The 16388-nt window shown below is 34.9% G+C and overlaps 1 protein-coding gene across 7 annotated transcripts in view; it reads left to right on the top strand.

Annotated features, from left to right (window-relative positions):
- Positions 1–16235, top strand: part of LOC136343725 (neuropeptides capa receptor-like) — a 60307-nt gene extending 44072 nt beyond the window's left edge. For 5 of the 7 annotated variants that reach the window (XM_066290632.1, XM_066290633.1, XM_066290631.1 and 2 more), the window contains 3 exons: positions 72–294; positions 945–1173; positions 15084–15929. In XM_066290632.1, coding sequence (XP_066146729.1) covers positions 72–294; positions 945–1173; positions 15084–15538 — 907 coding nt within the window. In that variant the 3' untranslated portion in view covers positions 15539–15929. The other 2 variants (XM_066290635.1, XM_066290634.1) reach the window with 2 other exon arrangements.
- Positions 16236–16388: the final 153 nt, after the last annotated feature.

Below are 16388 nucleotides of genomic sequence, written 5' to 3'. Positions count from 1 at the left end.
TCCAGCAAAGGAATAACCAATTTTTTCATAGGCGCATCTTCACTTTAATAACACGCATTTACGGTTTCCAGGGCGTCCTACGTTTCTGTATTAACGGTAGTAGCCTTCTCAACGGAAAGATACATCGCCATTTGTCATCCCCTGTACCTCAGGGCGATTTCTGGACTCCAAAGGGCGATCTGGATCATCGCCGGACTCTGGATTCTTTCCTTCCTTTGCGCACTACCATTCGCCGTCTTCACCACCATCATTTACGTTTACTACCCCTACAACTCCACGGAATATCCCATCATGGTAAGTGAATACCCTGGAGAGTCATCCACCCAACTACAACTGAAAATACAGGGAATCGATAGCTTACAGTTCTTTATTCGAAATTGTAATTACATATACAATCCTGTCCTGTTGCAGCGGGACGAAATTTCAACTAACATTAATCGAAACGATCAAACCTTCCATTGTATAATATTGTGTTCTCGAGCTATGACTGGTGTTTATTAAAACTGTAGGGCTCAATTGGTATTATACAGATTCGCGCTCCCATGTCTTTGTGTCTTGCTGGAATCTAATAATAATCAGAACCCTCCTTTGAGTAATAGAAGGAGGAAGGTACATGTAGGTAATCAAATCTTAAATCAGCTTTCTAGAGGTTCAGCAAACAGATACCCCAATTTGTGCTTCTTCGCTATATTTCTTCATGCATTTCAAATGCAAATTTACAACCAAAGATCGAAATCTAAGAGAAAAATTGCTGCTCAATAGAGTAAAAATCAGCTTTTTGATCTCACACAAACATGAAATATCGTTTCATTTTTCATGCCGGATCCATCTTTTGTGCTGATGCGAAATAGGAACGAAAATATTATTTTCATATACTCTGACATAAGCCAAAATTCATGTGGAATATTCAGAGCCGTAACTGAAGATTTTGTATGCATTTTCAGGAATCGGCAATGTGCGCCATGACATCTCAGCCAAAAAATCTGCCTCTGACTGAGATTAGCAGCGTCATGTTTTTCCTCGTGCCGATGGTGATTATCGCCATCCTCTACATCAACATGGGAATCACCATTTCACGAGCTTCCAAGAATAAGTTCGAGGACAAAGTGAAAGGATCCATACACAGAAAGAACAAGAAGAATCAGAGCAATCGCAGCATAATCAGGATGTTATGTAAGTCCATGATGCAGTAATACGACAGTACATTAGTGCACTAACAAATTGAAAATAAATTGCGGAATAATGGAAACGAATGGAAATTCTTTGCAATAAATAAAAGACCTTGCGAATAGCTAAGTTTTATTAAAACGAAACCCACGCCCGGGGTATTATCATTATTATTATCCGGGTAGGGTAAATAACTTACGGTTCACTGGTAAGTTCCCTCTGATAGAGAGGATAGAACGAAGTTGAGTTTATGCGAGGTCAGGCAATTTGAGCTTAATACGGAGCGTATCGCATCGAACAGATTTGCCTGCTTGACATTGGCCCTAGTGAGTGCTAAATCACCATTGGGTGGATCACAGTTCAAAGTCCAAAAGGTCAATTGAGTCAAATGCCGACAGTCTGACCAACATCGTCATTTACCCCTAGAGGCCAAATAACTCGATGCGATGGGATAATACCCCAAAAAAACTAGTAAAAATGTTTTTGCCACCTGCGTTTTTAAGTTATTACTATGTAGAATGTAGAAGGGTTTAATTTTTAAGAGAAATTCATTTTCTTTCACCAGAAAATGGCAATATTCAAATTATGCCCGCTTAATAGATTTTTTATGTATTTAATATTCTTCGTAAATGCGTTGTAATTTGATCGAAAACGTTGAAAGGTCGTTTTCTCTTGCGAAAAAGACGGTTCAAAGACGACGATTATTACTCATTTTCACGATTATCGTATTTTCATGAAAACCTATTAGGTAATCTTATAGGATCTACAAACAGTATACGATGATAGTAGACGTAAAACTTTCACAGTTATCGTGGGAGTGCTCTCAACCATCTAGTAAGTGAAGAGTGATGGTGCCCTAGAGAGGGGAAAAATGTATATTTTCGGGGAAAAAAAATCTTACGGTTTAGAGCCCTTGAATGATAATGTTGATTTGAATAAATGGGAGTGATAATAGTATTCATTTTTTATAATGGGTGTTTTGGATAATAATGTCGAATTTGCTAAGAAATTGTGAAACTAATTAATTTGTTAATATAAACTAACGATATTGCTAACGCCTTGAAAGGTAAACATACCGCATTCAAAGCCGATTCGCTATTAATTACCACGATGCAATAAACGTAGTTTTCACACCTTTGAATATGGCGACATTCGTTACAAGAAAAGATATCTCACATTTTATTTTATTGATAAAAAAAGACTTCAAGCTACAAATATAATTTGTTGTGATCCGTTGCATGTGACACAAAAAAAATTCTAAACAATATTTTGAAATATCCCGTAATTGTTTTGAGCAGTATATTAATGGAGTTCAGGTTAGTGAAAGAACCATAAAAAATTCTTTGAATTCGGAAGGCCTCCATGATAAAGCTCCTCGGAGAAAGCCACATATCAGTGAAGCAAACCGTAAGAAACGCCTGGGCTGTGCAAAGGAACATGTAAGAAAGATGATAACTTTTTGGGAAAATATCATCTTTTCAGACGAGAGCAAGTTCAATTTGTTTGGTTCAAATTGTGGAAAAGTAATCTGGAGAGAGGAAAATTAAGAATTTTTTTTTTATTAGATAGAAGGATTGTTATGAATTTTAAACAGAATATGCATTGAAAAATTTTCCAAAAAGAAAAATGCAATAATTTCGACTATCTCAAAAATTGAACAAAAATCAAGAATAACTCTGCTGCATAACATCTAATAAAAAAAACGATCAAATAAAAGGTATTCATTTTTGGAAGGTCTACAATGATTTGAAAAAAATACTACAGGGTTGCCGTTTGAAAAAAAAGTTACCCTGGAAATGACCTTAAAGTGACGTTTAGAAATTACTGATTTCGTGACATGTCCCCTTCTTTATTGGGTAAATTTTATTTGAAACTTTTTCATACAACGTACCGTTTTTGGGTAATCTTCAATTACAGCTTTAAATGGGACACCCTGTATACTGCTGGCAGACAATTGCATACACCGTCACAATCTCCTGACATTAATATAATTGGAAACTTATGGCACCATCTGGATCAAACAATAAGGAAACATACAATCTCAGGACGCGATCAACTTAAACACTTACTAACTCAAGAATGGGAAACAAATGACCGCAACTATATACAAATTTTGGTCCATTCTATGCTAAGAAGCCTACAAACGATTATTGATGCAAATGGACTTTTTACTAAATATTAAAGATATGTAAGCCTTAAAAATTCAAGCCAGTTGCAGGGTGCAAATACTTCGTTCTAAAAGGTTTTCGTAATTTCCTTGTTTTGCAACTAATATTTAATTTGCAGAAACTTTCTTTTGACAGACACAATATAATTATTTAATGTACTTTTTATATTTAAAGTGTTTTTTTTTTCATTTAAAACCATAAATTTAAAAATCGAAAAAATCGTGATGTGCAAACACTTTTTGCCGCCATTGTAAAAGACGAGGAACTACCACGACAGCCTAAGAAATTTGAAGATGCAGATTTGCAAGAAATCATTGAACGAAGACCTCACTCAAAGGTTGAAACAATTGGCAGAAACCTTGAATGCCGCCCAATTCACTATTTCCGACCGTCTAAATGCGTTGAATAAAATTTAAAAGGAAGGAAAATTGGTGCTAGATAAATTAAATGAACGGGACATTGAAGGACAAAAAACTATTTGTGAAGTTTTGCTTGCCAGGCGGAAGCGAAAAGATTTTTTACATAAAGTTATCACAGGTGATGAGAACTGGATTTATTTGGACAACCCAAAACACAAAAAATCACGGGTAGATCCAGGCTAACCATCAACATTACGGCCAGTACGCAATATCCATAGAAAGAAGGTCTTACTATATGTTTGGTGGAATAAAATGGGGGATTTGTTTTTACGAATTTCTGAAACCTGGTAAGACGATCGATAACGTAAACAATTCATAAAATTCAACCGAGCGTTGAAGAAAAAAAGACCAGAACATGTCCAAAGATACGGTAGAGTTATTTTTCAACGGAATAACGCTCGATCTAATGTTGAAAAATCGGCAAAAAAGTATTTCGAAAACGTTAAATGGAACGTCCTACCACACCTGCCATATTCCCCGGATTTTTCTCATTCGGACTTCCATTTATCTCGCTCGACGCAACGCGCACTTCCATAACATTTCCATTCTTGCGAAGAAATAAAAATTTGGTCTGATAATGGGTTGGCCTCAAAAAGCAAAAAGCACCTTTGGCACGGAATCTACTCTTTGAGAGAACGATGGGAAATGGCCATTGCTGACGACGGCCAATATTTTGATTATTAACATAATTGAATTTGTTATTGAAACAAACATTTAAATTTTGCAAAAAAAATAGACATTATTAACTGACACACCTATTATTAGGTCTCATTTTAAAAAATCTGAAGAGATACGAAAAAAAGGTAAATACACTCGTAGAAAATGTGGAGCGTACAGTTGAAAAAAAAACTCGGGACATTCGAGGAGTTGAACCGGGATCTCTGTCAGCACAACGTACAGTCACCCACAAAAGTATTGAATATTTTTGGGAAATCACAATATATAATTTTAACTAAATTTATGTATTCCTATATGTGTACAGGGTGTTCGGTTTTGACAGGAAAACCCCATTTCCTGGCTAGATAGTAAAAAACTAGCACACATGTCAAAAGCTGAATTTTTGAGAAACTATTAACAGCGAAAACTGTATTTCGATATTTTTACAGTCAGCGGCGCTAGAGGGCGTTTTTCAAATTTCGGCCATTTTCCAAATTCCTCATAACTTTTTTGTTTGCGACAATATTGGAGTCAAACAAAGGCACTCTTAAGGTACTTTTTCGATGTGATTCCAGTGGCGTTCTTAGTTTTTTGCTACAACGCACCGTTTTGACAAAAACTGACATAACTTTTTTATTTTAAGCGAAAATCGCACTGGGCTATGGCTTCAAAAAATGTACATTTTAAACTATGTGTAAGCATGTCTAATTATTTTCAAAAATAACTGCAGTATTCGACTTTTTGAGTTTATATTTAAGTTGGCTTCGGCATCAGCTGCCCAAGAAATATTATTTATTTTATACGTTTTAATTTTTGTATCAAAGTTTTTCGTTTTTAGTACCCAATTGATGTCTATATTTCCAGTAAAAATGATACATAACTATGAAAAATGTGACATGATAAAGTGTTTAATATTTTCAAACGAAAACTCACAAGCAGCCTATAAGTTATACTTCCATACCTGTCCCGAGCGACATCAACCAGATAGAAAACTGTTTAAGCAATTGAAAAAATAATTTACGGAATTGTGGAAGCTTCGGAAAGTATAGGCCACAACACTATGATTTAATAAAGAAGTAATGAAGAACTAAATGTAATTTAAAAATTTTTAGAAAATCCAATCATATAATTTATTTTTGAGACTAACTGTAAACATATTTATGTAGTTGAAATGGTTTAAAATGGACATTTTTTAAATCATAGTTGTTTGTGATTTTCATTTAAAATAAAAAAGTTAAGTCGGTTTTTGACGAAATGGTACACTGCAACAAAAAACTAAGCAAATTACTGGAATCAAATGGAAAAAGTGCTTAAAGAATGTTCCTGTTTTACTTCAATATTGTCCTAAAAAAAAAATTGTTATGAAAAATTTAAAAACTGGCCTAAATTTGAAAAACATCCATTAGCACCGTGAACTGTAAAGATATCGAAATACGGTTTTCGCCATTAATATTTTCACAAAAACCGAGCTATCGACATATCTGCTAGTTTTCCCTATCTAGCCAGAAAATTGGATTTTCTTGTCAAAACACTCCAAATCTGATCACCTTGTACATACTAATAATATTATGCAAATTATTACCAAAACTTAAACCTGCTTATGGAAAAACAAAGTTAATTTATTCTAATTGAAAATAAATTCCACAGAAACTTGATGCAGATAATAAAATATATTTACAAAAAATAAAGTCAATTAATATCGGTAAGGGTACCCCTTTTGTATCAAGACTTCCAATAAACAGTTTGGCATTCACCGAACCAACTTTTTTGTAACATCCCTTGATATATTTTCCTCGTTCTTCCTAAGACAATTCTAAATCACCTTTTTTTTATGTATCACGTATTTCCAAATGATCTCATAGATGCTCTATGGGATTAAGGTCGTGACTGGGGAAATTTTGCTAATCAATGTGGTGTAATGTATATCAATCACTGGCGCACTATATAAGATTTATGTTTGGAGCCATTACTTTGCTAAAAGTAATAGTTATTTGCAACCCGAATTTTTTTACCCTTTGCATGAAATTTTCCTTTAAGATATTAGGGTACACTTGATGATTCATGGTTTCATCAATTATCACGAAATTTCCTACACCAGATGCCGCCATACAACCCCAGACCATTATTCCGCCTCCTCCATGTTTGACGGATGGAATTATATTTATCCGATTTCGCGCTTCTCCTACGTTTCTCCACATTTTTCTTCATCCGTCTAATCCAAAAATATTAAATTTACTCTCATCAGACCAAATAACATTGTCCCAAAATTCGAGTTTCATCAATCGGCATTACTTGGAAAAATCAGGACTTTTCTTTCAATTTATCTGATTTACAGTTTTTTTCTTTCGCTACAACCTTTATATCCTCCTCTATGAAGTGTTTTTCGAATTATTTCCTCGTGGACAGTAGTTCCAAAGTACTGCCTAACTTCTGAAGCCAACGTCGAAGCATTTTTTTTAGAATCTTTCTTGATTTTATTTAAAATATATCTTGTTTCCTTTCCCGATAAATATTTTGGACACGCAGTTCTTGATTTATTCTAAATTCTCTTTTCGAGCTTAAAACGATTAGTAACTTTTTGAACTTTACAACGACTTCTTTTTATGGTTTTTGAAATATCATTGTAAGACATTCCTTCTTTATTTGAATTAATAATTATTTTTCGTTCACCCACACCTACCTCTGTTCTGACCATGTCTAAAACTAATAAAAAACAAGAAGTAAATAGGTGCACCTGACCAGAAACTTGTGCATTTTTATATACTCATAGAAACGTGATAAACAAATAGTAAACCAGTGCATTTTGGACTTTTGTAAAAATTAATATTAAAAAATGCGTCCTGTAGTAAAAATATTGTGGATGTAGCCTATTGTTAGAGAAACAAATTATATTTTTGACCTGGTAAATTTAATTTTTTTATGCAAATTATTATTATCACTAGTAGCAGGTGTAACAAAATATACATTTCTATGTAATTAAATTAAATTTTATTTTTGTATAGAGAAGATATACTTTTTAATGAAATAATATGCTGTATCAAGACTTTTGTGAGTGACTGTATACATGAAGAAGCCCACACCCACAAGCCATACGAGCTTTCACGGAAGGAAATTTTAGTCATATGTAATCCAATTCAAGAAAATTTACTTTTAATAGGAAAAACTTCACCTGAATGACATAAAATAACTGTTCCCCTTGCAATGCAACATAAATTAGTCCCAACTTGACACACACATTCATCCCTTAAACATAAATCATTGCAGAAAAATCCATTAAGTCTGATAAGTAGTGACAGCCGTGTGGGTATAAACATGAGAGCAGCGCGGTCTTGTCGCTTTTCTCCAATATCATCTATTTACATTTTTTAAATAATCTTTTTTTGAGAAAAGTCATTTTCTATTTTTATCTAATGACAACACCTTGATGATAAATTATGATCTCCTTTGTTATCCGGAGAGTTCCAGGGCGTTTTAAGTTTAAAAGCATATCAAGAGTTTAATTTAATGGTTGGAATCCCATGCCGGCGCAAATTTGTCACACAAAAAAACGCTCAAAACAGAAGTAGTGTGCACTCATGCACGCATTATCCAGACACAAAAGTTATTTCATCCATTTATGAACGTGGGGCCCAGGTAGATACTCCCCCCTTTTAGTTATCCGGCAGTTTGGTCGATCATTTAATGACGTAAAGACATACGAAAGTGTGAATACTGACCGATTTTCAATCAACCGACAATTGCATGCACATGATTATGCACCCTGATTGACCAAGCTACCGGCCGCTTGTTTAGTTCAGCGATTCTCAAACTTTTGTTCTTAGCGCCTCCATGTTTTAACTCGAGCAATCTCGCTCCTCTCAGTTCATAGAAATTCAAATTACACTGAGCAACACTGTCTAGTTTAGGGCTTCGAAGATGCTGTCGGAAATTTCAAACCCGGTATAGAAGCTGGAAACAAAAAAATTCAAGGATCTAAGAAATTTTGTGGGCCAGTTACCGCCAAGTGTTTCTCAGACTGTCCACATGAATAGCAAACTGCCAGAAAACTGTAACTTAGTGGATACGTAGAAAGTTTACGATATACCCGTGATTATGTAGCTAATTTCAGGTTCTGTGATCCCGCTGCCTCCGAGTGGACATACCCTGCCTTTTTGAGTACATTTTGTGCCTTTGGAGTGTTTATACAGGATGTTCCAGTAACTCTGTTACAAGATGATATCTCCGTTGTGGTTAGAGATTCTAGAAATGTTTTGAGGAAATATTGTTCGGTTAGGTGAAACACATTATGTAGTCGGATTTTATTGTTTTTACTACTTCCGTTTATACCGGAAGTCTACGTCAACTTACTTATTTCACATGGAACACCCCGTATATTTTTGCATTTTTAAACTCCACAGTTCAAAGTGATTAAATAATGATTAAATCTCCCTATTCCTAGGCTTTAAGTTTAAATGCCATATGCGATTTTTGGCTACACAGAGTTCAGAAGCACGTCTCTAACTTCCATTACATTCTTCTTTCGCATATATTGTGAAAACATCATTTCTGCAAATCGTCAAATTTTCAACTATTTGAATAGTTAATTGCATGAAATTTTTATAACCACGTTTAAACAAAACTTGATAAAATATCAATAACGTAAAGTAAATAAACATTAATTTACAGTGGAACTTCCACTTTAACATTTCAAAACTGTTATTTATTATTCAAAACAAAATTCAGTTTCCATGGTAATAGCTAAACAAGTGATAATTACTACTGACTACGCCATTTTACCAAATACCACCGATACTGCTAACAAAGATATTTTGAATTTTTATTACTCAATATTGAAACTTGCAAATTTGATTAAGAATGGTGAATCATTCCGTAGACGTGTTACTAGTATTAGTAGAATGTAAACGAAATTGCAGGCGTTCTTCTGAGTTCTTCGCAGCCAAAAATAACATATGAAATTTAAACATAAGCTCTACGAATGGGAAGATCCGATAATTAATTAACCAATTTAATGTGTAGAATTTAAAAATGCAAGAATATGTAGGGTATTCCATTTGAAATAAAGGATTTGACATTACACACCAGAAGTACAACCAAAAATAGCAAAAACAGTAAAGTACCATCAGCTAATGCTTTTTATCAAACAATTTGTCCCCAAAACATTTTCGAGTATTTCTAACCCTAAAGAAGATGTTGCCTTGTTACAAATTTACTGAGAAATTCTGTATAATAAATCTAAAGGCATAAAATATGCTCAAAAAAACAGGATATGTTCACTCGGCGACAATGAACCACAGATCCTGCAATTAGGTACATGATGTCGAGTATATCAAAAACTTTCTACGTATCCACTGGATTACAGTTTTCTGGCATTTTGCTATTTATGTGAAAAATCTGGGGAAAACTTGGGGGGTAACTGGTCCACAAAATTTCTTCAGCATGATTAGGTTCTTGAAGTATTCCGATGTCAGCTTCTATACCTGGTGCGAAATTTCCGACAGCATCTCCGGCGCTCTAAACTAAACAATGTTGCCTAGTGCAACTTGAATTCCTAAAGATTGAAAAGCACCAACATGACAAGGTAGAAGAGAGAGGCATTAAGAACAAAAGTTTGAGCACCACTGTACTAAACAGTCGGGCGATGGTTAACCGGGGTGCACAATCGTCATGTTCACGCAATTGTCGGCCGATTGAAAATCGGTCAATGTTCACACTTTCGTCCTCATTTATCCTCCGGTGTAATCTCCTGTTCTTTAAGCAATTTTTGAGATGTTGCAATATTACCTTGCTTATGTCATGGACGGCTTCAAAAGATTAATTTCTATTAATTTTTAAGTTGTAGGAAAACGAATCTTGGGAAAAATTATCGCTATTCTGATTCTCTGCTACGGGGACGTTGTATAGGAACGTTGTTTATTAAGTCGTATAAATATAAATTTTGGACATTTTGGGAAGGTAAAGCATTGATATCCCGAAATGCACAAGCCCTTTCCGCCTCCGTTGTATTTTCGACGCAGCTGAAGCGTTTACACTTGCAGGAATTACCTAACTTATGCACATGAAGTCTCTCAGTTTTTTCATTACATCCGTCATTCTTTCTGTCATCTTCCTTTTCTTACACAACCTGCTTTTATTAATGCCATCCTTGTCAGTACCACTTGCATCGATGTAAAAGCATCTGATTGGAAGTAGGATCTCTTCATATTAATGTCACTATTTATATCGCCACAACTTAATACGAGAAAAACATCACTTGCACGACAAGAATCAACACGTTTTCATGCATGGAAGCATCTACTGCGCAAGTTGGCAATAAAATTTCCTACCATTAAATAAAATTTATCGACGCTGATATTCCAACGACGCCACGATCTCATTTGCGGCCAATGGCGTTTAATTTTGTGCATATATGACATTTGCGTTCACTTATTTCATCATGGCAGACTTTCAGTTGCAAACGTCATTTATAAAAGTGCTTTTTGAAAATCCTTTTGAAATTTTTCGCTATCGAAATGAACACCAAAGGCTCCAAAATAAGTAAGTTTCCCTAAATTAACTCGTGCCAGTTCCAATTTCCAGGTTTGAGGTGCATATTTTTATACATTATAACATGTAAATTTGAATTTAGTTATGAAGGGTAAATGGGAAAGACAAGGGATGTCACACATTTGGATAAATTGACATAAAATTAATTATTATAAATAATGAAATTTTCCCGTCGCCGACGGCGTGGACATTCCTTTGTTCCTTCCTCGCACGCTGGGACACTCCCTGTTCTTTTCCCATTTTACGATTTGAATTTATAGTAATAACTCGGCACATTCTTCCTTTTATCCACCGATATTTGCACGCACATCATTTTGATTGTTCTCTGTAAGATGGCGTTAATAGTCTAAAAACTAAGAAAATGTGACAATCCGTGTTTTTCCTCCTTACTCCTCAAATAAAAAAGTGCCTTTGTGATTGTTATTAATTGTTTCATCGTGCGTAATTATATTACACAAGAAATATTTAAATCTGATGTTCTGGCACTAAGGTCAATTGTGGGTTATACGTAGGTGGTGTGCATGGGTAAATTATTTAAACGAGAACTTGAGGATGAAGAGACTCGTACATCTTCAGATCCTAGTGGAGATCGCCTCAGATCTAAAACACGAAAATATGAGTAAATTTACCTAAATCTCAGCTTTACCAGTCTTGACGAAGTGGCGAAGAATGACCCCAATGCGTTATTTGTTTTAGAGTATTGGTTGCAGATGACATAAAATACAATAATTTAGAGGGGCATATAGTAATGCTCCACAAAGAATACGTCAGTAAGCCGCGTTATTTTTTTTTTTTAGGGGAAACTAAGTTGTCCAAAAAACAGAAGTCAAATTTCCATGAAGTGCTGACAATAAATAAGAAGACTCTTTTGGCGTCGCACAAAGTGGCTTATAAAGGAGCTAAGTGCAGAACAACTCATTTTATCCACTTGTAATGACATATAGAAACAACGTTTTGTGAAAACTTTTCTAAACCACTTTACAATGTTCCTTTGTCAAATGATATAATTTGTCGACGAATTAACGATATACATATCAGTTGATATTCGGCAACAGCTTAAATCTGAGCTTACTGCAAAATTGTAACTGGTATCAGTAATGATTCCTGTTTTGATGTGCTATATCAGATTCTGTCAAGGTTCTAAAATATGTGAAGGTTTGTTGCTTTGCAAACTAATAGAAGGAAGAACTACAGCCATCGAATTATTCAATATTATAAACTTTCCTAAAAGCTTTTTATAAAACTAACTTAAAATGGTCGAAAGTGGTAAATTTCCTCTTATTGTGCACTGAAACTATCAGATTTGGTAGATTTGCTGCAAATCACAAAATAGTGCAAACTTGGTCCAATTCGATTAACTCCATCACCCCGAGAAAAAATCAATTTAGAAATTATGTTCTTACCAAGGAGAATTCACATCGGAAAAATTATGTTACGTTTTGCACCAATGGAACCCAAGCAACGTCTAATAAATACAACAGTTTGCAAACGCTGGTAAAAGAAGAATCTTCAGAAATTATCTGGAAGCACTGCATGATTCATCGGAAAGCATTAGCATCTAAATCGTTAAGTACTGGACTAAATATGATTTTGACCGTAATTATTGAAGACCACTAAAATCAAAGATGCTATCTGTTCTATATGAAGATATAGGAGCTGAGCATAAGTCTTAGCTACTTTATTTCTCATCTAGATGGTTGTCACGCGGTAAGGCGGTCAAGCGTGTCTTTAACTAAGAAAGGAGATAGCGCTATTTTTAACCGAGGGGCTTATAATCATTAAGCAGAATTCCACGACAGATTGTTTTTATTAAAGCTTTTATATTTCATGGATATTTTTAAAAAGCTTACACACTTAATCTTCAACTCTAGAGAAAAGATGTAATTATGTTCTATTTGGGTCAAAAGATTGATCCTTTTTGTAAGAAAATACAGTTATGGAAGTTATGGATAAAACTGTTTTGAAATGTTTCCCGCGTTGTAGAAATGTATGCAAAATTTATCATTGGACGAGAATCACAAAGCTGTGATGCTGAAAACTGTGGGAGGTAATTTAGAACGCCTGAGTGTGAATTTGGGACTATACTTCTTTGCAAAAGATGGTTTCAAATTGTCCGACTGAAATTGGGTTTTAAATCCATTGGACAACATTCCTGTCGAGCTATTAGTACAACAAAAAGAACAACTGATAGATGTTTCAACAAGCATTTCAGCAAAATCAATTTTGTTAACAAATCTTTGACGAATTTCTGGACTGAACTTCCGAGAAACTACTTCTTTATAAAATACAAAGCGCTTAGGATTCTGTTGACTTTTGCAACGTCTTATCTTTGAGAAACTGAATTTTCTGCACTTGCTGCCTTGAAATCTAAATATCGGAATAAAGTTCAGATAGAAAATGAATTCAAAGTAACTATCTCGGATATAGAAACAAATTTAGAGAGGTTGTGCACCGTAAAAAAGCACATGTTAGCCATTAGTCCTTAGAATCTTAGGATAATTTTCTTTATTGTTATATTAAACAAAGTGTCATTTAAGGGATTTTTCCAGCCTGTAGCGCCCCCCTAATCATGTAAAGGCCCCCACCTCACCCTGGCGGCCACGGTGACGCTCTCCACAGTTTGAGAGCCGCTGATTAAATATGTGACCTGCAGAGACCCTTAAATGCCAAGCAAATACCTAGCTTTGAGCCTCCAGGCACGTAGCTTATGTGGGCATTTTGTTTTGCCATTCTGATTGGCAAGCGATAAAGGATCATTGAATGCCTTTTGTATTTGCGATGAAGATGGCTGAATATATAGAAACTTGAAACTTCTATATTAATTCGACTTAAACAGAAATTCACGAGCCTTTCGTAGACACACACGAGTTCCCAATACTATATGCGCCGACCCCCTCAAAATCTACTCAGTCCAGCTATGGGAACGTTATTCAGTCCAGATTATCTTCATGTTCAGTATTAATTGGACATCCTGACCAATTTGTTAGACCCCACTCGCGAAACATAATTGCAAACTTCAACTAATTAGTATCCAGTTAATATTTTAGCACAATAACTTTTAGAGAATCGAGCACCAGGGACCTTCATGCGTAAATTCTAAATTTAATTTGATTTAAGTTTTATAGGGTTAATTAATTTCAGTGTTGAGTGCAAATTGGGGTGTTGACTTCACAGATCCTCTGTTATTGCTCACGTTTATTTACTTGTTTCACTTATTATGTAGTTATGACATGGCGCGGGGGGAAATAAACTTTATAACAACCCTAAAACCTGCAAAGCTATATTGATTACTTGAGTTTCCGCGTTAGAGAATCTCAATAATAATACAAACTAATAAGCCAGAGTTATTGAACTTAAGTTATACGCAAAGTTCATAAGGATCGCACGTTGCATTTAAACATTAATTTTAGTTGAGAACCTAACTTAAAAAACGCGTTTTTATTTATTTATTCTGCGCAATCCTTCCTCGTTATGTACCTTTATCCCCTTACAATGAATATTTAACTAAATAGTTTTCAAGTGGCAACAATAGCGACAGTTTTCCCTCATGTCGGCTGAATACTGGAATCCTCTAAATTAATGGTTAGTTTGAAGAGCACCATTTTTCAGGATTGAAAAGGCATTTCTAATGTCATATTTTAAATTGTAAAAATATGGGGCGTTAGCAGATGAGTTTTGCAGTAAACCTGCCCCCTCTCCCTCCCATACTTGACCACAGCCGTTTTGCTTTTATGCCAATTTTATTGACAATTGGTGAATGCGCCGCAACGTAATTATCACTTATTAAGCAATTTAATGCTCATTTCAAAAAATATGTGAGAGGATTTTATTAAAGCAATTTAATGTGTACCCAATTATTTTGGTTTTCAACCTTGTTCAGAGTAGTTCTAAATGGGATATGTAATTCAGTATAGAGTTCGGCTATCGGTAAACTGGGCATTTTCTTGACAATTAGGCAATAGGTAACTAAAATTTTGTAAAATTTGTCTCCCTTTCAGGGGGAGTTGGGACTTGCGAGATCGCAACTGTTTACTTATTGTAGAGAATTGCAGCCGCGCGATCGCGTTCGAACATTGCTTTGTACTGCTTAAACTGAAAAGTTACTGAGCCTGATGATATATTATTTCAGCCATGGTAGTACTTGGTTTCTTCATTTGCTGGGCCCCATTCCACGCCCAGCGCCTCATTACCATCCACTTTAGGGAAAGTGCAATAATCGAAGAAGTCAACTACTGGATGTTTTTCATTACGGGGCTCTGCTACTACTTTTCTTCCACCCTCAACCCCATTTTGTACAACGTAATGTCCGAAAAGATGCGTAACGCCTTCAAAGAGATTTTCTGCGGAATTAAGCCGAAAAAGGCGTCGAAACGGGGCACTTTCAGAGAGACCAGCAACACCTACGTTTCGGTACACAACAATCACCATCATCATTGCAACTTAGCCGACGAAGATTTGTTCATTACTAAAGAGTGCGACGCCGCGTTGCTAAATGAGGGCAGCCAAAGAAACGGTAAGAGGCTTAGCAATATTAGTAAGTCGAGCAGTGGTAGAAGTAAGGCTTTAAGTGAAACTGGTGTGTAGAAAAATTCTCATCTCTTTTAGTGTTAAGACGGAGTTACATGGTACTTATAATGATGTACTTATTATAATTGTTGCATTATTCATGCATTCCATTGGAATTTGATGGATAAATTGATGGAGACCCAAGGGGCAAAGGCTATTACGCAAACCCTGTACATATATCATAAAACGATTTATCTGTATGTCTCTAAATGTTTATTAATGGGTTCACATACGCTTCGGCATGCTTTTGATCCATTTTACATGTGTTTTTCAGTTGTGAAAATATTCTGATATTGTTATGATCAAAACGTTTTTAAAGCCTTTTGTAACAGCTTTGAAACTTTAATGAAATTAGTTAAGTTTGTATGATTGTTTATTTTTTTACTACCACTAATTTTATGTTATTTTTCTTTCAGATTAATTAACTTTTGAGCGATTTATTTTAATACACTGACACGGTGAAAAGTTTCATGAATAAGCTACAAACATTTTCCAAAATCAATAACAAAATGTGAACTTTTCACTCCTGGCTCTAATTGGGAAACTTGTTACCTCATTTTCTGGAAAAGATATTTTAACACTTAAACGCAGTACTTAATTCTATTCCATAGATAAATATAATGTTAAGATTTGTGCATATTTTATGTAAATCCATGAGATCTATTTATAAAAATAATATGAATTAGTTATGATAAAGAGATTTTTTAATGTAGAACTCTTTTTTTTCCAAAAAATTCGCTTTAATGCGCCTTCGCCAATATGTGTGGCAACCTTCTAAAACCAAACGATGAAATTCTGAAAATGGGTCAAGACGTTTTGATTTTATCACAAAAACTGGACGATCGTGGCCTTCCACTCCCCTTGGAGC

The sequence above is a fragment of the Euwallacea fornicatus genome, chromosome 15 (genome assembly GCF_040115645.1).
Source record: "Euwallacea fornicatus isolate EFF26 chromosome 15, ASM4011564v1, whole genome shotgun sequence".
NCBI classification, from domain to species: Eukaryota; Metazoa; Arthropoda; class Insecta; order Coleoptera; family Curculionidae; genus Euwallacea; species Euwallacea fornicatus.
The sequence above is the reverse complement of the archived record's forward strand: the minus strand, read 5'-3'. Positions and strand labels throughout refer to the sequence as shown.